The sequence below is a fragment of the Myxine glutinosa genome, chromosome 4 (assembly GCF_964187855.1).
Source record: "Myxine glutinosa chromosome 4, kmMyxGlut1.1, whole genome shotgun sequence".
Lineage (NCBI taxonomy): Eukaryota > Metazoa > Chordata > Myxini > Myxiniformes > Myxinidae > Myxine > Myxine glutinosa.
This window is the reverse complement of record NC_136264.1, coordinates 110,572,548-110,595,024: the sequence shown is the minus strand read 5'-3', so window position 1 is coordinate 110,595,024 and position 22,477 is coordinate 110,572,548. Positions and strand designations below refer to the sequence as shown.

Below are 22,477 nucleotides of genomic sequence, written 5' to 3'. Positions count from 1 at the left end.
TGATAGACCTGAGCCTCGTCCTGGAGGTGGGGTTGCTATCTTTAAAAAAAAACTCTCTTCCTCACTCGCCCTGCACTGCCCTCTCTCCACCTCACCCCCAGGAATACCTTTGGCTACGGCTTCCCCTTCACTCCCACCTTTTGTTCATATGTGTGTTGTACCGTCCACCAAACAGTGATGACTCCATCTACATCTTGCTGTCTGATAGTATGGACCAACTTCTATCTACCCATCCCAACTCTCTCTTCCTCATATGTGGTGATTTCAATTGTCACCATGCCAGTTGGCTGGGTGTGGGTACCTCTCTCACCAGCCATGGCTCTTCAGCAAAGGACTTCTGCGACTCACTGGGACTGACACAATCTGTCAATTTCCCGACCCGGATCTCAGTCAACGGAGCATCTTCTCTTCTGGACTTGGTTATGACTAACTTCCCTGAAAATGTCTGCTGCTCTTCTTCTGCTCCAATCGGCTCATCTGATCATGTGCTTGTTAAAGTGGACATCTCTCTGACCATTCTCAGAGAGCCTCCTCAGCGTCGACGAGTCTGGCATTTCACTCAGGCCAACTGGCACGGTCTTCAAGCAGCCATCAATCATCTGGACTGGTCCGCCATCTCTACTGCCTCTGACATCAACTCTACTTTGGAAGAATTCCGAGGAAAATTGTTCTCTCTCTCAAGCACAGATTTATCCCATCTCGTTTTCAGTTGTCATACCCTTCTTCCCGTCCATGGTACATTGAATTTTGCAGTGAGGCAGTTGCCCTGAAACAACTTGACTTCGCCTCATGGAAGGCTAATCCAACTGAAGGCAATCTCAGTTCTTTTCACAAAGCTCAGAACAAGTGTATGTCTACCCTCAGGAGAGCCAGGAAACACTATCTCTCCACTCTCAAGAATGAACTCTCCAACCTGTCTCCCTCCTCCAAATCCTGGTGGCGTCTGGTCAAATTTGTTTCTGGTGTTTCATCCCCTTCCATCCTCCCCCCCCCCCCCCACCCCACCCCCCTTAACCCAAAAGGCTACACAGCTGACACCGCACGTGTAAAAGCCAAATGCCTAAACTCTGTGTTTGCCTCGAAATCTTGTGTCCCAAACCCGTCTCTCTCTGTGCCCACTTTGCCCAGTCAAACCCAGCTGCAACTGGACTCTGTGTCCTTCTCTCCTGACAAGGGGGAGAAGTTTCTGTCATACCTCAACTCTGATTCTGCAACTGGATCAGAAGGCATCAGCTCCATCTGACCCTCTTTCTGTTCTCTTCACCCTCTCTTTTGCTCGAGGTCATCTGCCATCCGCTTGGAAATCAGCCAGCATTACCGCTCTACACAAAAAAGATGCAAAAACAGATCCTTGCAACTTCAGACCAATCAGCCTGCTCCCAATCATCAGCAAGGTCATGGAATCCATTATCGCTTCTGATATCAAATCCTTTCTCTTCTCCAATGGCTTGTTCTCTGATCATCAATTTGGATTCATACCAAGCCATTCTACTCTGGACATGCTGCTTCTGCTGTCTCAACAATGGATGGAGGTCCTCAACGCAAAACAGGTAATCAGAGCTGTCTTCCTTGACATATCTCATGCCTTCGATACGATCCAACACTCCGCCCTGCTCACCAAACTCTCCTCTGATGGTATCCAAGGAAACCTCCACGCATGGCTTGCAGACTTCCCCTCCGGTCGCAGTGAACTTGTGGCCCTGAATGGAATTCTTTCATCTCCCCTTCCTGTCCAGGCTGGAGTTCCTCAGGGCAGTGTTCTAGGCCCTGTGCTTTTTCTGGTCTTCATTAATGATCTCTCCGACTCTCTGGAAAATCCTCTCTATCTCTTTGCTGATGACTCCACTCTCTGCCGCTCCATATCTCAACCCTCAGATTGGGAGGCAGCAGCCTCTTCACTCTCTGCAGACCTGGATAACATCACGAACTGGTCAAAAAAATGGAACATGTCTTTCAATCCTGACAAATCTCACACTCTCACTTTGTCTCTCCGAAAAGACCGTCTGGAAAACCCTCCCATCTACTTTCCTAACAATCCTCTCGAGGAAGTTCTGTCACTCAAGATTTTGGGTCTCACTATCTGCCATGATCTTTCCTGGGAAAAACACAGTTCAAAGCTGGCCTCCAAAGGCGGTCGACGACTGGGCATCTTCCATCGTGCGAATTCCTTTCTGGGCACTTCTCAGCTCTTCACCACATACAAAGCTTTTATTCGCAGCTTGGTGGAATACTGCTCTCCCCTCTGGCTTGGCTGCCCTGCCTCACATCTTGTTCAGCTTGTCGCCAAGGAAACTAAGGTCTTTAAGATTATTGGAATCTCCCGTGACGAAGCTGAGTCTATGGGCTTAGCACTTCGACATCACAGACAGGTTCGTAGTCTGTCATCTGCAGTCCTCTTTCTGGTCTTGCACTCTCTGCTCTTTCCGTGCTTTGTCGCCTCTTCCTCCTCCCGAGGTTTCTGCAGGACACACACAGTCCACCATCAACCCCCTTTTGATGAAACTATCTTGTTTCTCTTTTGTCCCACCTGTCAAACCAACTTCCATAATCTCTTCAATGTCATTCTTCCCTCCAGGTTTTCAGGACAGCTGTTCACCACCATCTCAGATTGTCCCCAATCCAAAACCATTATATTTTCTATCCTCGGCAACCTCCCCCACCTCACCCACCCCATTCCTTTGTCCTTCCAAAGTTCCAATTGCCCCTCCTGATACTTTTCTTCTGTATCCATCTTGGTGTTAATTCAACCCACCTGGTATTAATTCACTGCCAAAAAAGAATATCACTACCTGCCCCCCCCCCTCACCCCCCCGCCTTCCCATGCCTCCTCCCCCCAAGCCTTCTCCCTCCCACAGATCTTCCGATGTCCCTGTTCTCTGCTTTTGTACTTGTGTGCTTCCCTATCTCTCCCCATCTTGTCTCCCGCTCCCTTTATTATATGTTTTGTGTGTCTGTTTTTTTGTGTGATTGATATTAGCTCTTGCACGAGCCTCGATCCTGCATACAAAAAAACCCAAAAAACTGCAGAGCAGCATTTACATCGATGTATGTATGATCTTCATTGTGGGTTAGTCTCACCAGTTATCTTGAGATTCCTTGTTCCAGTACATCTTGGTGTCTGTACTCCTCACATTCTAAGGCTCTGACCAATGAAGTGTTGCCCTTAATCATTCTGCATTGGAGACGGCAGTGTAGAACTCTTAACTTTTTTTTTACTATTTCAAAAAGATTGCCAGTTTCATTTTGTATAGCTTGATGGTACATCAACTTCTAATCTCCAGAACAAGGCAAACAAAGGTAGTCTACACAGAACAGTCCTAACGATGACTTGTCCTCAGAAATATCCACTAGGGGGTCTGGTTACAACATGGAGATAAAATATTGCATCACGCAGCGAGGAAATGCAAGGGTAATGCAAATTAATATTTGAGAATAAAATCATTTTTAAATGATTAAAATACATTTACTCAACACATTATTTTGCAGTTGATTCAAGCCAATTGATATTCACATTGCAAAAACACTTCTCTGTTGCCTTTGAAAACTGGTATAAAAACATTTGAACTTTAGACAATCCATTTAGAAGAGATGTATATGTGTATCCTACTCTTTACAGAGGGTTGGTGCTGCCAAAGTAGTTCATTGGTGCAGGTTATACTGGGTGGTTTGCCATTTCCTTCTCAGCAGTATTTAGGGCAGGGATTTGGGAATTGTTCAGGGTGCTGGCGATAGCTCACCCACTCCTTTCGTAGGGCATCTTGGGATCTTTAATGGCCACAAACTAATGCCAGTAAACAGGAGGCCACGCTTAACGTCAATTTGAAGGATTCCTTGCCCTGCCTGCGAAACACCAGGAGGACAGTTTATAGCTCGGACAATGTTCAAACCCAGGCTTCACAGCTGAGAGGAGTTTGCATACCTCTAGGCCATACTGCTTAGCCCCTTTCTCCCTTATTGGTGTACAAATGATAAAATATTCAGATATCTTTGTGAGATGAATACCTGAAACAATGATTCATTAATATGATGCATTTTATGACTTGCCAATGACATTGTGATGCTCTTACTAAAGCAGATCTTAAGTCGTTTGGTTTCGATGTTGGTAGTGCATTTTCAGGTGACTAACAGTTTTTGGGTTCAGTTTATCAGATCCTCATTATGCGACAATGCTACTGTGATATCAAGTACCACATTCTCTGAATGACAGGGCTTGCCAGCTTCTGGATAGAACATTTTAAAAGAGCAAACCAAAGGCTTATTGGGACAAAACACAAGATGAAGGGAAGGGTCAGGGAGTTAGGAGGGGCTTGAGGGGAGGAGAGCACAGGAAAGAGCGAGTGGAAGAGGGACGGAGAGTTTCTCCCCACAGCCTCTCTCGGAGGGTGCACGGCCGCCCCATGCACAGCTCGTACTGTGTGCGAAGCCGACCCGCTTGTGTGATCCGGAACAAATCGCGGTCGTGCCGTACACAAGAAGACTCGGCCTTTGGGGCCGGTGCTGCGGAGTCATGGCCAGCGGGCTGCACGTCGCTCTGGGGTGCGCCCTGCTCGGCGCGATTCTCCAACCGGGCTGCTGTCACCGTGCGGTCTCCCCGGGGGCCGTCACTGGACCCTACGGAGCTTCTCGGTGTGAAGGAATCTTCGACCTGTACCTCGTGCTCGACAAGTGAGCTCCACTCACCTCATTGCTCTTTGTCTTTCTCTCCTCGCATCTTTTTAGTGTCGTATCCGCTCACGGTGACTGCTCTCCTGTGGTGAGGAGGAAATCCTTTTTCACAATGACCATTGCTTACCTTTACTGGTACTGGCACCTGTTCTGGTCTTGCATTTGTTGCTTCACATTCATAAAGCAGCAGTAAAAAAAAAAAAAATGTGTGTTGAACAAGTAGGACGTGGCAATTCCCACTGATGGTGAAGATTCCACCAGTAGTTTCAGCTGCAGACCTGGTTCTTTGTGTGCAAAACTGAAGACCACATCTTCAAGGCATTCCCATTTGAAGCTCGGAAGGCCTCATCCGGCTTCAATCATCACCAACTGAGAAGAGCTGCTCTTGATACGCACCGGATCACACCGCGTCGATTCTTTGTGCTCACGTCCAGCAACAGATGTCCCTTGAGAGTTTCCTGTCCCCTTGACCTGGGTTGGGTTTCCACCCTATCCCTCTGTCTGGTGTTTCCCTTGAGAGGAACGCGACTTTGTTATCTCCGAGTCATGGATTGTCATCTATGTGTCTGAGATAAGCAGACATATTGAAATGTGAGATTATCCTTATTCAGCAGATTTTCCTTTTTAACAAAAAGCCTTGAAACTCAAGCTTTGGTCGAGCAAACACAACTTTATTCAAGCAGTCATCAATCTCTCGAGTTATTCAGAATGTTGCACAAGTCTGAAACAGAACAACATCTTTTAAAAAGTCAACGTTTCTACCAACGGATATCTTTGTCTGATTTGGTCCAAATTGTATATGAACAGGTATGCCAGCATCGTGGATTTTTGATCACACCCACTCCCTGGTGTACTCTATAAATGGTCTTTAATTCCCATTCCATCTCCCCCTGAACCTCTTGTGTTTCTCTCTCTGCACGACTTGATCATTTGATAGTTGAAGACGAGGCATAAGTTCCATGTGTACTTTGAGCTCAACCGGAGGTGTTAAAAACGTCATTTTACTTCCACCTCCACATTCCCCTTACCAGATTCTTCTCCTACCTTCCTCACTTCTTCTTGGTGATTGGTTAATCCACTTATGCTGATGATATTCAGGGGAATTGAGAGAGAAAGGAGGATGTAAGAGAAGGTGGAAGAAGGGTAATGGAGTTATGTTTGATCTCTCTTGGCCTCGGTTCTTGTCTTCTTTATCCTTTTTCTCCTTCTCTCTTTGCTTGTTTTTACAACTTATTTCTAGCTTTGTTTCTGGGCTTACAGGATGGCCTACACTCGCCTCTAAGCTGTCTAGCCTGGGTTTGAATGCCGGCCTAGCTGTAAGCTGTCATCCCAGACTACAGTGTTTAAGTTTCACAGGCAGGGTCATTCAGGGTCATTCATCAATGTTTGTGCGTCCCTCGGATAAACGTTAAACTGGGCGCCCCATCTGGCGACGTTAGTTGGTGTACGTTATTGTACCAGGGGTTGAATGCATTTGTTATCCTAGAACACATAATTTTGGTCTTTAAACGAGTTAGGTCCAAGGTTCATGAGTAGTTCTTTGACAAATATTGACCTAATTTTTTTTTTGTCTGATCACCAATTTAGTGTTTTGCCTGAAGCAATGTTCGGTTTTTCCTTATTACTTGCAAAATCGAAGATTTTTCAAGTACATTGGTTGGTCTTGTGTGTTATTCTGTCATGTTTGTCTGTTTGCCTGTCAATCGCCCACAGGTCACAATTTTAAACCGATCTTCACGAAACTTCACCACATGGTCATAAGGAAGAAGCCTATTGATTTTGAGGTCAAAGGTCAAAGATAATCTTGAGGTCAATTTTCTAAAATTGCCATTTTTCATCCGATTGACTTGATAATTGAACAGCATTTGCAGATTGAGTCAGTAAATAGGGAAACCAACTATTGTTGAGGTCAAAAGGTCAATTCAAGGTCAAACTTTCCAAAATCATCAATTTTCATCAGATTGACTTGAAAATTAAATATCAATTGCACAATGCCGCACTGAATTGGGAAATCAACTATTTTTGAGGTCAAAGGTCAATGCAAGGTCAAACATCTAAAATCAATTTTCATCTGAAAAATCCTCAATTTTCATCCTATTAACTTGAAAATTAAACAGCAATTGCATAGTGCATCACTGAATTGGGAAACCAACTATTTTTGAGGTCAAAACGTCAAAGGTGAACTCAAGCTCAAACTCAAAATCATAATCATAAAAACTCAAATCTTATGTGGAAAATCATCAGTTTTAATCTGATTGCCTCGAGATTTCATCAATTTTAATCTTGATAAAATAGAAAATTTGATGTATCCATGGCAACGTTTTATTTTGGGAGGGGTGGCTTTTGCAAGTATCATGCTCTGCATGACGTCTTCTTGTTTGTTTGTTTATTTTTTATTCAGAAAAGGTGTTTTGCAAAAGAACAACATTGTTGTCCACAACTGGTACTATGTGAACCTGTGAAATCAGTGACCATTAAACACTACCACTTTTTGCAAGCAGTTGTTACGGCCTGAAGCACACCAAGCCAAGCCTTCAATCACACTGTCTTTATTTATGGATTATCACACGAAAATCTCTTCCCACACATAAAACCAAGAAGGGAGAAAAGAGGGAAAAACCCGAATAGGCCAGTCCAATAGTAGGCCGGTCCAAGAGTAGGCCGGTCCAAGAGTAGGCCGGTCCAAGAGTAGGCCGGTCCAAGAGTAGGCCGGTCCAAGAGTAGGCCGGTCCAAGAGTAGGCCGGTCCAATAGTAGGCCGGTCCCAGAGTAGGCCGGTCCAAGAGTAGGCAGGTCCAAGTGTAGGCTGGTCCAAGAGTAGGCAGGTCCAATAATAGGCCCCAGGGCAGGCCCCGTAGTAGGCCCCACGGCAGGCCCCGTAGTAGGCCCCACGGCAGGCCCAACAGTAGGCCCAAAAGTAGGCCCCAGGGCAGGCCCAACAGTAGGCCCAAAAGTAGGCCCCAGGGCAGGCCCCGTAGTAGGACCCACGGCAGGCCCAAAAGTAGGCCCCAGTGGTAGGCCCCAGCGCAGGCCCAGTACAAGAGGGAAGGAGTAGGCAAGTCCACGAGTAGGCCCCAAGGCAGGCCCCAGTGGTAGGCCCCAGTGCAGGCCCAGCACAAGAGGGTACGAGTAGGCAATTCCACGAGTAGGCCCCAAGGCAGGCCCCAGTGGTAGGCCCCAGTGCAGGCCCAGCACTAGAGGGTAGGAGTAGGCAAGTCCATGAGTAGGCCCCAACGCAGGCCCCAGTGGTAGGCCCCAGTGCAGGCCCAGCACAGGGTAGGAGTAGGCAAGCCCACGAGTAGGCCCCAAGGTAGGCCCCAGTGCAGGCCCAGCACAAGAGGGTAGGAGTAGGCAAGTCCACGAGTAGGCCCCAAGGCAGGCCCCAGTGGTAGGCCCCAGTGCAGGCCCAGCACAAGAGGGAAGGAGTAGGCAAGTCCACGAGTAGGCCCCAAGGCAGGCCCCAGTGGTAGGCCCCAGTGCAGGCCCAGCACAAGAGGGTAGGAGTAGGCAATTCCACGAGTAGGCCCCAAGGCAGGCCCCAGTGGTAGGCCCCAGTGCAGGCCCAGCACAAGAGGGTAGGAGTAGGCAAGTCCACGAGTAGGCCCCAACGCAGGCCCAGCACAAGAGGGTAGGAGTAGGCAAGCCCACGAGTAGGCCCCAAGGCAGGCCCCAGTGCAGGCCCAGCAAAAAAGGGTAGGAGTAGTCAAGTCCACCAGTAGGCCCCAAGGCAGGCCCCAGTGGTAGGCAGCAAGAGTTCGATCAACGTCACCCTTCAGGTAGGGAGATTGCAGCTGGACACTCCCCAACCCCCAAGAAAGCACTCTGCCATAAGCCCTCCTCCAAAAATGGCCACTCACTCCTCTGAATCACCTTCCTGGCCACTCCCCTGCCCCTTTCTTCTTTTTTTGAGGTTTAATGGCACTTTCAGAGCCGCGAGGCTCTATGTACACCACGCACCCTAACATCCAAACAAACCAAACCAGGAGGTTAACACTAGAAAAACTAGAGACTCACACTGCTAACCCCGTCTCTTTGATGAACTTTAAAACTGATCTACAAAACCCAGGATGGTTCAGATCCAGCCAGCAAAAGGCTTCTGGCAGACCTGACCACGTGATCCCCATTCCGCGGACAGAAAGCTGAAGACGAGATCTAGCATTATTATAACGCGGACAAAAGGAAAAAACATGGTCCAGATCTTCGGGAACCTGACACCGATCACACCACCCCGAGGGATGGCACCCGATCCTGTGAAGATAAAAATTGAGAAAACAATGTCCAATTCTAAGTCGAGATAAGACAGACTGCTCCCTGCGAGGGAGCCGGGGAGACGACCCCAAGGACACGATCGATGGATGCACCTTGTGACACCACCTCCCCTTGGGGGAGGAGTCCCACTGACTTTGCCATATAACATAAATTTTCTGTTTAATTAAATTAGAGAGGTCTGCCTGGCCTAGCGGAACCGGGGTTTCGAAATCCAGATTGAGGGCGCGTTTGGCCGCCTGATCACATAAACACACTTCATTGCCTGCAATGCCCACATGGGCTGGGACCCAACATAGATCGACGACCGTGCCCCTCCAATGGGCCAAACTTACGAGATGAATTACCTCCAGAACCAGTTCGTTCCTACTGCCAGGCTGGAACGACCTAAGTGCTATCAGTGCTGAGAGAGAGTCGGAAAATATGACCGCGCTGAGGGGATAAAAGTCTATAATCCATTCAAGAGCCAAAACAATTGCATAAAGTTCTGCCGAAAATACCGACAGGTGGTCTGAAAGCCTGAAAGCCTTGGTCACCTTCACATCAGGGATGCAGAAGGCAGCCGCAGTACGGCCAAGACCCGGATCTTTGGAGCCATCTGTATAAGCATGGAGAGATTGACTCCAAAACTTGTGAATGAATTCAACAGCCATGTTACTTGTCACGACGGGATTGTCCCTGTCTGTCATACTCTGTAAATCCAAGTGAATTCTTGGAACCACAAGGGTCCAAGGCGGCCATAGGGACACTTTATTGGCTGTGTTAACCGGGGGGAGGTCCAACCCCAACCCTTTAACCGCCCTAACACACTTGAGACCAAAAGGGGGAAGCCGACGGAGATTACCGAGACCATGATACTCCCAGCAATCCAGGAACAGAGAACTGCCAGGATGATTTACCCCGAAGGAAATGCATTTGGACCAGTATTTGAGAATAGACACTTCCCATCGAAGTGACAAAGGCAGCTCACCTGCTTCAACCAGGAGAATGCTCACTGGAGAGCTTTTAAAGGCACCAAGACATATGCGGAGAGCTTTGGACTGAACTCCTTCCAACCTCCTCCGGATGGACAGGGACATGTCCCAAAAGGCTTGACACCCGTAATCAAAGTGCGAACGTATTAGAGCTCTGTACAAGATAAGGAGGCTATCCTGGTGGGCACCCCAAGAAGTACCCGAGATACAACGGAGAAGGTTGAGACCCTTCGAGCACTTAGCTACAAGTTTGGCACAATGGGCATTCCAGGTTAAGCCCTTATCAAAGATCACCCCCAAAAAGGGGACCACCGGAGAGACTTTTAGAGCCGTGCCATTGACTGTTAATCTGACGTCCTCAACCTTTCTCTTGAGGGTAAAGATTCCGAGCTTAGACTTTGGCCCAGAGATGGCAAAACCCCATTTTGTAGCCCACTGCTCAATACTGACAACATCAGCCTGAAGGCGCTTGGAGATGAACGCACAGTTCCTGCCCCAAACCCAGATAGCTATATCATCGGCAAACAAAGACAAATTGCCCCGCACCCCTGGAAGAGAGGCAACATCATTTATCATTATGTTGAAAAGGGTGGGACTAATACAACTACCCTGAGGAATACCCTTTTTAGTGAGAAACACGGAGGACAGCGCAGCACCAACACGCACTTGAAAATATCTGTCAGACAGGAAATCACGGACCCACCAGAAAAGTCTGCCCCTGATGCCTAACTGGTGAATCTTAAACAGAAGACCGTCCCTCCAGACAGAATCATAGGCCTTCTGAATATCAAGGAAAACCCCCAGCACCGACTCGCGGACGATGAAAGCCTTCCTAATGTCATTCGCCAGAGAGACTATTTGATCTGAAGAGGACCGACCCCTCCTGAATCCACTCTGATATCTATTGAGCAGATTATTCTTTTCTAAATAAAATATCAGGCGTTCATTCACCATGTTCTCCATAGGTTTGCTAACAACAGAAATAAGAGCTATTGGGCGGTAAGAGGATGGATCTGTAGGATCCTTACCAGGCTTTAGAACAGGAATGATTAATGGAATGCTTCCACGCACAAGGGAGCCTTCCTGATGTCCAGACCTTATTGATAAACGCCTGATACACTTCCAAGACACTATCGTCCATGTGCTTGAACATCGAGTGAGTGAGCGAATCAGGGCCAGGAGCACTATTCTTGGACTTGGAAATGACATGCTTTAATTCACCCAGAGAGAAATCCATGTTAAGCGGGGAGTTATCCGGGCTCCCATCACAGAGAATGTCTTTGTGCGGGGAGACAAACTGACGCTTGGCCTCACCTGTCTCTGAATCGACAGGATCATCACCTGACTGATCTGAAAAGAAGGACACTAAAGCAGAGGCCTTCTCCTGGCTCGAATAAACAGGGGCATTATTGCTGACCAGCCAAGCTATCGACCACCCTCCACCATTCCTACCATACATACTTCTAACCCTACACCAAACAGAACTAATGGAGGCGTCCGGATTAATAGACGCACAAAATGCTCGCCAAGACTCTGACTTGGCACGTTTAATTACCCGCTGAGCTTGAGCTCTTCTTCTCTTGAACTCGATAGCATCTTGAAGCAGCAAGGATTTCCTAACTTTTTTAAAGGAAGACTTTCTGGCCTTAATGGCCCTCGCGCAATCCCATTCCACCAGGGGACTTTCATTCTCTGACCGATCTGACCTTTACAAGTAGGGATAGACTCGAGAGCACTGCGATAAACTCCTTTGACTAAACTATTACTGAAGATATCAGGATTCTCGTTAAATAATTCGGGCTTGACCACCTCGGAGCAACATCTGGAAAACTTTCCCCAATTAGCCCTGGAAAGACTCCAAGAGGGAGGCCTATCCAACCCCTCCAGATCTCTCTCCAATTTGAGGTGAGTGACCACCGGGAGGTGGTCACTACCCAGACTGTCTGGAAGAACCCTCCATTCACACCTTGCTGCAAGCAAGGCAGAGACTATCATGAGGTCAAGAGGGGAAGACCGACCAGAGCCGGGATTTATGAAAGTTCCACTACCATCATTCAGTATTACTAAGTCAAGGTCGTCCATCACCTTCTCCACACAAGACCCATTACTGTCTGTGAGCTTAGAGCCCCATAGAGTGTTGTGGCTATTGAAGTCACCGCACCAAAAGATTGACCCTTCGCACTTGCATAAAACCTCTTTAAGCGCAAGAACATTCAAAGAGAGACACGGATTATAAAAGTTAACCACTGAGAAGGTCTCACTAGGGCTAGGAAATGAAACCACATTACACTCCAACTCCACATGACAATCTATAACCCTATGAGGAACTCCTGACCTCACAAAAACCCCACATCCCCCCCCCCCCCCACTGCCCCTAGCTCTATCCCTGCGAATTGACAAATAATTTGGAATCCTATATGAAATGTGGCTCTTTAACCAAGTTTCTTGGATACATATTATATCTGGTTTTACTATGAGATCACTTAAAAATTTAATAAACTCTGAACCGTGAGCAGGTAAACCTTTCGCATTCCATTGAAGGAGCCTCAGTCCTCAAGAGCGGGGGGATCTTTCTGAGGCCTAGACTTCGACCCGTTCCTCTTGTGCCCCAACAGAGCGTGGATCTGACCAATGGAAAATTCCTCCCAACCCAGATGCTTGGCCGCGGCAACCGACACAGCACGGATTTTGTCCGTTCGACTGGGCGCTACTGCAGAGCAGTTGATAGATTCGGAAATAAACGCAATAAACGTGTCTTTAGAGATATTTAAATCTGACTCAGATTTGGCTCTCTCTGATCGACACTCGACTCGCTCAGTTTCAGTCTGGACTCCTACAGTTTTAGTAGCGACTTTCACCGAGCCAATGGGATTAGAGTTACGCAAACCTGCAAATGAGGCAGATTTAGTCCCAGAAACTTTCGAAGCGGCTTCAGTGTAAGTTAATTTTTCCTTTACCTTTACCTGCTGAATAAGCGCTGCTTTTTGAAAATCCGGGCAGCGTCGGTAAGCAGAGCTGTGTGCCCCACCACAATTCCCACAATGCATTTGCTCACTCGGGCAAGCACTACGCTCATGATCGCCATTGCATCTGCTGCAGTGAACCTTGCCCCGACAAGCTGAGGCCGTATGCCCAAACCTCTGACACTTGTAGCATCTAAGAGGAGCCGGTATGTAATCTCTTACCGAGAAGGCCAAATAGCCGAGCACTACCTTTGATGGAAGGCAAGAACCACTGAAGGACAACAAGACTGATAAGGTGTTCACCTTCTCTCCATCCCTGAATGTGGTAAGACGGCGAGCATCAGTCACTCCACTGGAGGCCAAGTAACTCTTAATCTCTTCAATTTCTATGGATGAATCCACCCCATAGATGACACCACGACATTCTCTCATGTACTTCGGGATTTGACACGAAACACAGACCTCACCAAACTGAGTTGCTTTCAACACCTTGTCCCTTTGCCCGGCTGACTTGCACTCAATGAGCAAGTCACCCGACCGATGCACTTTCGCAGACACTACTTCCCCGAACTCTTTCTTTATAAGCTCTGCTAACTTTATGGGGTTAGACGGACCCACACGATTAGGCCTCTCAACGGCCGCCACAATGACCACAAACTTGTCGAGGGAATCAACGGGATTACCAGAGGCCTTGGAGAGGGAAGCCCTATGCTTGGGCTTCCCAACTGGAGACACCTCGTCAGAGGACACCTGGCCTCGCCTCTCTCTCTTCCGAGCTTTACCGACAGATTTGAAAGCCCCCTCCCCATCCTCTCCCGAGAGACTATCCATTAATTCCTACTCTCCCCTACCCCATAGCCAATCATAGGCTTTATACACATGGACCAAACCACTTGGTCTAACTCACAGGGGGTGTGGGGGGAAGGAAGAAGAAAAAGGTCACAAACCGTAACACAGTTTATGGTAATTCTTCAGAGATCTCTGTCTTTTCTCATTTATTTATTTTTCCTTTTAGCCCTCATCCCTGCAGTCGGTAAGCAATACATGGATTGACCCTATCCCGAGGAGGAGGGTGAGGGCAGTGAAGGGAAGGAGAGGGGGTAGGGAGGGTGAATGGAGGAGAGGGTGATTGGAGGAGGAGGAGGAGGAGGGAGGAATGGGTGATGGGAATGGGAGGGGAAGATGATGGAAGATGGTGGGAGGGGTGGAGATGGTGATGATGATGATGGGGGAGATGGTGATGAGAGGGTGATGTGAGGAGGAGGAAGAGGAGGGGGGGGGTGGAGGTGGTGGAGGTGAAAGAAATACTTTGTATGCATGTATATACACTACCGGTCCAAAGTTTTAGAACGCCTCAATTTTTCCAGTTTTAATGAAATTTACGCAGTTTAATGTCTCAATGTACTCTGAAATTAAGCATAGAACAAATAAACAATTGGAGATAAAAAAAGAAATCATAGAATCATTTTGTTCAACAAAATTTAATTTAAAATTTTGAATCGGCAAAGTAGCCACCTTTTGCAGATATAACCGCCGAACACACTCGTGGCATTCTTTCTACAATGGAAATGAAATATTGTTCGGGAGTTCTTCCCAACACTGTTGCAGCAGTTCCCACAAATGTGTTGCACTTGTAGGTTGCTTTGCTTTCACCCTTCTGTCCAGTTCATCCCAAACCAGCTCAATGGGGTTTAAGTCTGGAGACTGTGCTGGCCATTCCATGATTTAAAGCCTACCGTCTTGTTCTTTTCCTCGAAGGTAGTCTTGACATAGCCTGGAGGTGTGTTTAGGGTCATTATCTTGCTGTAGGATGAACCGCTGACCAACTAGGCGTATAACAGAGGGTATTGCATGGCGCTGCAAAATGCTGTGGTGGCCCTTTTGGTTCAGGGTGCCAGTCACTCTGTGCAAGTCGCTGATTCTGGATCCAGCAAAAGAGCCCCAGACCATTACGCTTCCTCCTCCATGTTTGACAGTTCGTGTCATACACTGAGGAACCATCCTTTCGCCTACTCGACAGCGTACAAAAACCCTGCGTGATGAACCAAAGATTTCAAATTTTGATTCATAGGTCCATAAGACCTTCTTCCAGTCTCCAGTAGTCCACTGGCGGGGCGTCATGGCCCAGGCAAGCCTCTTTTTCTTATTTTGCCATCTTTGCAATGGCTTTCTTACTGCCACTCGACCTGTCAAACCTGCAGCTCGAAGTCTTCTCTTCACAGTTGAAACTGAGACTTGTTTACTTCGACCAGTGTTAAGATGTGCTTGAAGCTGTTGTCCTGTGAGCCACCTATCACGCATGCTGTTGACTCTCAGAAACTTGTCTTCTGATTCTGTTGTGGCTTTGGGTCTGCCAGACCTCTTCCTGTCATAGTTTCCTCCAGTTTCCAATATACTACTTCCTGCAGTGCAATATTGTCCAAATAATGCTTCAGAGGGTGTAATAACAGTCTGTTCCAATACTGCTTTGATACAGACAGGGGGTTCGTAATCAAGTAATCAGCAGAGGTTGGGACACCTGTCGGAATTGTTTGCATCAACGGTCAAGGCTTAATTTACTTACATTGCTGCAGAACAGCTGTAAGTTGTTAACCCATTACTTGTTACCTGAAGGCCTTTTTTAACAATATAACTGTGCAATTTACATTATTTTCCCGCTTTTGCTAAGCTAAACTTTTTTTAAAATCTCGAGCAGTTTACTGCTTACCTCTGTACTATTTCAGGTTATTCACTGGACTTGAATTGCTTAAATTTCAATAAAAACTGGAAAAATTGAGGTGTTCTAAAACTTTTGACCGGTAGTGTATATATATTTGGTGGGGGCTTTAACAGGCCCCTCCATTTTGGGAGGGGGGGGGGGGGAGGAGAATGGAAGGAGGACAACTTTAACCTCAGCATTGCTGAAGTGAAACAGGTGTTGTAATACCCGCTGCCACCACTACCAGGTAGCGCTACACTGTACACATTTACATCGAGAATTTATTTACCTAGAGAATTTACACCCCTCCCCCACCCCCACATTCCAGTGGGAGGCCACGGCCGCATAGCCTACATCCCCCCCCCCCCCCCCCCCCACATACACAAAAAGTTGTATTTGTACTCTTACTTTGGAGTTTGCAACTTAAAAGATGTGGCCATGCATAAGGAACATATATATGTATATATATATATATATATATATATATATATATATATATATATATATATATATATATATATATATATATATATATAAAAATAATATATATATATATATATATATATATATATAAATATATATATATATATATATATATATAGAGAGAGAGAGAGAGAGAGAGAGAGAGAGAGAGAGAGAGAGAGAGAGAGAGAGAGAGAGAGAGAAAAAAAAAAAGAAAGAAAGAAAGAAAGAAAGAAAATGAATGATGTGTGTGTGTATATATATATACTGTGTGTATATATATATATATATATATTATATATATATATATATATATATATATATATATATATATATATATATATATATATATGTAGTGCATTCACAAAGTATTCAGACCCTTTGCTATGACACTTGAAATTTAGCTCAGGTGCCTCCATTTCTCTTGATCATCTTTGAGATGTTTCTGCACCTTGATTGGACTCCACCTGTGGTAAATTCAATTGATTGGACATGATTTGGAAAGGCACACACCTGTCTATATGAGGTCTCACAGCTGACAATGCATATCAGAGCAAAAACCAAGCCAGGAGGTCGAAGGAACTGCGTGCAGAGCTCAGAGACAGGATTGTGTCGAGGCACAGATCTGGGGAAGTTTACAAAAAAAATTCTGCTGCATTGAAGGTTCCCAAGAGCACAGTAGCCTCCTTAATTCTTAAATGGAAGAAGTTTGGAACAACCAGGACTCTTCCTAGAGCTGGCCGCCCGGCCAAACTGAGCAATCGGGGGAGAAGGGCTTGGTAAGAGAGGTGACCAAGAACCCGATGGTCATTCTGGCTGAGCTCCAGAGATCCTGTGTGGAGATGGGAGAAATTTCCAGAAGGACAACCATCACTGCAACACTCCACCGATCTGGGCTTTATGGCAGAGTGGCCAGACGGAAGCCAAACAGTTAAATCTTGGTTTCATCAGACCACAGAATCTTGTTTTTCACAGTCTGAGAGTCCTTTTGGTGATTTTTTTTGCAAACTCCAAGAGGCTTTCATGTGTCTTTCACTGAGGAGGGGTGTCGTTGGATGGTGGTGTCTTTCAGGAGAGCTAGGATCACGTGCACTTGGTGGTGGAAGCAAGGAAGGGCTAGTTGAGTGCCTGCTCGCGCCTGGGCGTTTTCTGTCAGAGTTTCCTCCATTTTCACACACATACACACACCTCCCCCCCCCCCCTCCTCCAACGTTGCAAAAACTCCACAATGCTTCGAATTCTCTGCACGAGTGCGCACAAGAGGAGCGACATCCGCCATGGACCCAGGACCAGAAGAGAGAGAGAGTACGACCGCCTCGAACGAACGCCAGGACCAGAAGAAGGAATGCGACCGCCTCCAACAACCGTCAGCACAAAAAGAGAGGAAAATGGTGAGACGGCTTCTTTTTCCTCTCTTAGCTCTTGAATGTTCGACGCTGACGTCACACTCTGTCCAATTACCGAGCGCTAGTCCATCATCCATCACTCTGACCAATCACAAAGCTCGGGGCGTGGTTTCCCCGGCACGAGTCGTCAGGGGACGGAGTCTCATCTCTGTTTGGGAATGTTCGGATGACGTCAGGGTTTACTTGCCGATCGGCACATGTGCTGGGTCTGTCGGACCTGGTTGTGTGGTGAGCGACTGAGCCCATTACATTGCTGTTGTTGTTTGGTGGCTTTTTAATTGTAATAAATATGGAGGGAAGAAAACTGGGGGCGAATTACACACTAGGGAATTATTCTTTAAACCCTTGAATTAATTAGCACAAAGCCACCCCCTTATGGCGACATGCAAACACTCTTACCCGGACAGACGGCCGACTTACTACATTGAGATTCTCCGCGGCATATGGAGCATTCTAACTACACATTTCTAACTTTCCGAAGGTATTTCTGTGTTTACCCCCACAGACGTAACAATATATACACCATACCTTACCACAACAGAATATACATAAATACACAGGCCCTCTATTTATAATAAAGTTCCCCTTCTGGTAAACACTAATTACACACTTTCAACTTCATGAATTTATTTTACAAATTCCAAAACAACAGCAACAACAACACCAACAACCAAAAACAAATCCCCATTACTTTTTAAATTAAATTATTTTCACACAACTTCAAACTCCACAGGTACCTGTTTACACAAAAAAAACAAAAAAAAACTTTAACAAGAGATTACAATGACATTTTAAAGAGACATTCTCACATGACCCAGAATGAATCAAACTATTATAGCACAATAACCTCTTTCTAAAATGATGCAATCCATCTTCTTCGAACAAACCACAAAATCTTCCTTCACAGAACAATCAGGAAGGTATCAGGAGGAACCTGGTGGCCCCCGAGGCAAACAACCTCAGGGCCCCCCACCCCAATCCCCACCCTTCCTCTCTTTCATAACTTTTAAAAGAACTTTCTTTAAAGAAAAAACAAAACTTTAAAAAACGAATGGTCACTTTTATTTAGCCGTATGATCGAAAATAAAGGAGATAGCGGGACGTTTGGACCGATCGAGTCAATTCGCACCCTCGACTGTTGAACATTATTTCTCCATAAGATTGGCAAAAAATACGTGGGAAGATGGTTAATAATTTTTTTTTGGACAAAGAGGATACAAACCCATTTCTTTGTGACGCATATTTCTGGTTAATAACCATTTTCTGTAAAGTCTGAAACTGTACCATTAACAGCGGTAAATGTTGTTTTGTTACCAGCAAGGAAAGCAAAATCAGCTTCTGGGTTTAAATGTAATGATGAGGAAATGAGAATGAGCCGATGAGGGCTTTCACTGTACTGAACCGACCTCGGCAGCGACCCTCCCTGACCACCCCCCCCCACCCCCCTCTCGACGCCCATGGCCATGGGTAATGATATAATGAGACACGCATGAGACGGAAAAGTATGCAAGACAACAGGAAAAATGAAATAGTCATCTTTATGATACACATTTGTAATAACAATTATTTTCAACTCTAACTACCACATCCAGATATGCCACAAAGCTATCATCATTACGTCTCTCATCTGCTATATATCTATATATCTCGGTAGATTCATAGCTCTATACTAACGCCAGCAGCTCAATTTCCATTTGTGTTGGGACAACCATTATTCAAAGAAAGATGTAGGGATGGTTTCACATGATCATTTCTTGTGACCATCCCGACCTTGTTTACATACTTTTTGGAGTAACATCCCTACATCCTTTGCATTTAAAACTAGAATGGCACTCGGTAGAGCGCATACCTCTGCTAGGCTGAACAGTTTATGTTTTGTCTCGATAAATAAAAAAAAATATATATATATATTGTTGCGGTTTTGAGAACCCCTCACTTTGTAAATACTTGTGAATAATGTTCCATCATTTAATAAGGTTAAAGGTTGCACCCATAGTTAGGCCACAGCAACACGTAGGACACCATAGGACTTTCAGTCATTTCCTTAGTATGTGTTTCAGATAAGGCTGTGTTCCCAATAGTTGAATCTGCGTTGCATTAATTAAATAGGGTAGGCCCCATTCGCTTCTTTGCCAGCCGCTCTCTCCAAGCTACGCCAGTATGCGCCCCTACAGTCGGGGGCTTGTCCCTCCCAATTCTGGTACGCGCCTCTGCCAGCCGCAGCCGCCTCAGCGTTCGCTCAGGCAACGCCATTGAACACGCGGTCTAAGGCCGAGGAGAAGAAGGGGGCGGAGCGCCAAGAACGAGGCGTGGCCCTGTCAACTCGCCGTCGAGGGCGGAACCGGTGAGCCCTCGCCAACCAACCAGGGCTGAGGTGAGCTCGCTGGCGGGCGTGGTTTCAAAGAGCACGGATTGATCTGTGAGCGCGTAATATAAGCGCCAGCGCGAGCCTTTTCACAGAGAGTCGACTCGGGGCTGAAACGGACTGCGCAGGGAACCATCGATGGTAACGAACTGCACCGGGGATTGCGTTGCACGAACTGTTTATTGAAGAACTGCGCCGAGAGAGCTCGTTGTTACGAACTGCCTGTGATACGAGCCATTGATAGACAGAGAGAGAGAGAGAGAGAGAGCTGGCACGAGCTAAGTATTACGTACGCCGCATCCCAGTCCCCCCGATATATGTAACCCCAAGATATGTAAGGTCCGCTCGCGTCCGACGATACGCGCGAATCTGCCTGCCGGGTTTCGCCCGCGGAACCGGAGCCTGGACTGGAGTGGACCGGAGCCGGATCCCATCGCCTGGACCATCTGCTTGGACCTTCCTCCCCTACCACTACAATTCCGTGTGAGTCTGTCTGTTTTTCCTGGGGTCGTGATAAGTTAAGACTGTATAGATAAGCTGCCCTGTGTCCTTTTGCTTCTTCTTCTTCTTCTTCTTGAATATTCCTATCGTTTCCTCTTTTGGTTTGTTAATAAATGTACCTTGTTCCTTCTTGGTTTTCCTAATCCGATCGCCTCCGTCTTTTCTTTCAATTGAGTACCTGTGGCACAATTTGGAAACCGCTCAGGATCGGGTTTAGTCATTTGTTAATGGCTTGGATCGCGGATTGCTAACCGCTCGGCAATATTCCATCTTATCCGTGGTTCCCTGCCGTCTCCGTCTCCGTCTCCGTCTACCGTCTTAGTATCCGTCTTATCCGTGGTTCGTCGAGGGAGTTATTTCCCTGCTCGCGGTCGGGGTTAGTACGTAGGTATTTGGGACTTCATTGACCAATCACCCTAGCTAATTCCGACCGGGAGGAGCGTCATAGCTTCCAGGATTGGGGGACGGCCAGCTTAAAAGACAAGGGGATTAACCCCCCCCCTTGATAAGGAGAGCGCCGACCCCCGAATCCGCAACAATATATATATATATATATATATATACATATATATATATATACATACATACATACATACATACATACATACATACATATATACATATATATATATATATATATATATATATATATATATATATATATATATATATATATATATATATATATATATATATATATGCAGTCACGTGAAAAAGTAAGTACACCCCATGTAAAGTTTTGACTTTTTCAACATATTTCAACATACAGCTATTTTATCTTCATTTCAACAATATTGATAGATAAAGGTGATATAATAAAACAAATATCATGAAACATTTACATTTTGTAGTCCATTGTATAATTTAAATAAAGATAAATGCAAATTTCGCTTGTGGAAAAAGTAAGTACACCCCTACATTTATCACTACTTCAAATACCTAAAATTAGAATCAGGTGCACCAGCTCAGGTGCAAATGATTAGAACATCGTTAGAGGGGATGGAGGAACCTGTCTTATTTAAACCTCAGACATTTAGTTTGGTTTGCTCTTTGTTGTTGAAGTGTGCGGCGTCACCATGCCTAGATCAAAAGAGCTCTCTGAGGCCTTCAGAAAGAAGGTTATAGATGCCTACGAGTCTGGGAAGGGATTTAAAAAGATCTCCAAACAATTTGAAATCAATCATTCGACTGTCCGGAAGATCATTTACAAGTGGAGAAGATTCCAAACAACTGCCAAATTGTTCAGGCCAGGCCGCCCCAGCAAGTTCAGCCCGAGAGCAGACCGCAAGATGCTGAAAGAAGTCTCTAAGAACCCCAGAATGTCATCACGGGACTTACAGGTAGCTCTTGCCACTGTTGATGTCAAAGTGCACGAGTCTACCATTAGAAAGATGCTGCACAAATTTGATCGACATGGGAGGTGTGCCAGGAGGAAACCTTTGCTGTCCAGAAAGAACATCAGGGCAAGACTAAAGTTTGCCAATTAACACGTAGGCAAAGACCAGCACTTCTGGAACAATGTGCTCTGGACAGATGAGTCAAAGGTCGAGCTATTTGGCCGCAGTACCAGAAGACATGTTTGGCGAAAACCAAAGACAGCATTTGACCACAAGAACCTGATACCAACTGTAAAGCATGGTGGTGGAAATATTATGGTTTGGGGCAGCTTTGCTGCATCAGGGCCTGGGCAGCTCACCATCATAGAATCCACTATGAATTCTTCATTGTACCAGAGGGTGCTTGAGGATAATGTGTGGCCATCTGTCGGAAGTTGAAGCTCAACCGAAGGTGGACCTTGCACCATGACAATGACCCTAAACATACCAGTAAATCCACCAAGGAATGGCTGAAAAGAAAGAAATGGAGGGTTCTGGAATGGCCAAGTCAAAGCCCGGATCTAAATCCCATCGAGATGTTGTGGGGGGATTTGAAACGAGCTGTGCATGCAGGAAACCCCTCAAACATCGCACAGCTGAAAGAATTCTGCATGGAGGAGTGGGCAAAAATTTCTCCCAGTCGATGTGAGAGACTGGTAGACAGTTATAAGAAACGCCTACTTGAGGTTGTTTCTGCCAAAGGGGGCAATACCACCTATTAGAGCCAAGGGTGTACTTACTTTTTCCACATGCGAAATTTGCATTTATGTTTATTTAAATTATACAATGGACTACAAAATGT

At 46.1% G+C, this 22,477-nt stretch overlaps 2 protein-coding genes across 2 annotated transcripts in view; one reads left to right on the top strand and one right to left on the bottom strand.

Annotated features, from left to right (window-relative positions):
• TMA16 (translation machinery associated 16 homolog) overlaps positions 1-22,477 on the bottom strand; it is a 437,797-nt gene that overhangs the window by 249,037 nt on the left and 166,283 nt on the right. The gene's annotated exons all lie outside the window — the stretch shown is intronic.
• The window catches only part of ANTXR1 (ANTXR cell adhesion molecule 1), a 91,139-nt gene continuing 72,991 nt past the window's right edge, over positions 4,330-22,477 (top strand). The window contains exon 1 of the mRNA XM_068113089.2: positions 4,330-4,665. Within this exon, the coding sequence (XP_067969190.2) occupies positions 4,508-4,665 (158 nt within the window). The 5' untranslated portion in view covers positions 4,330-4,507. The remainder of the gene's footprint in view (positions 4,666-22,477) is intronic.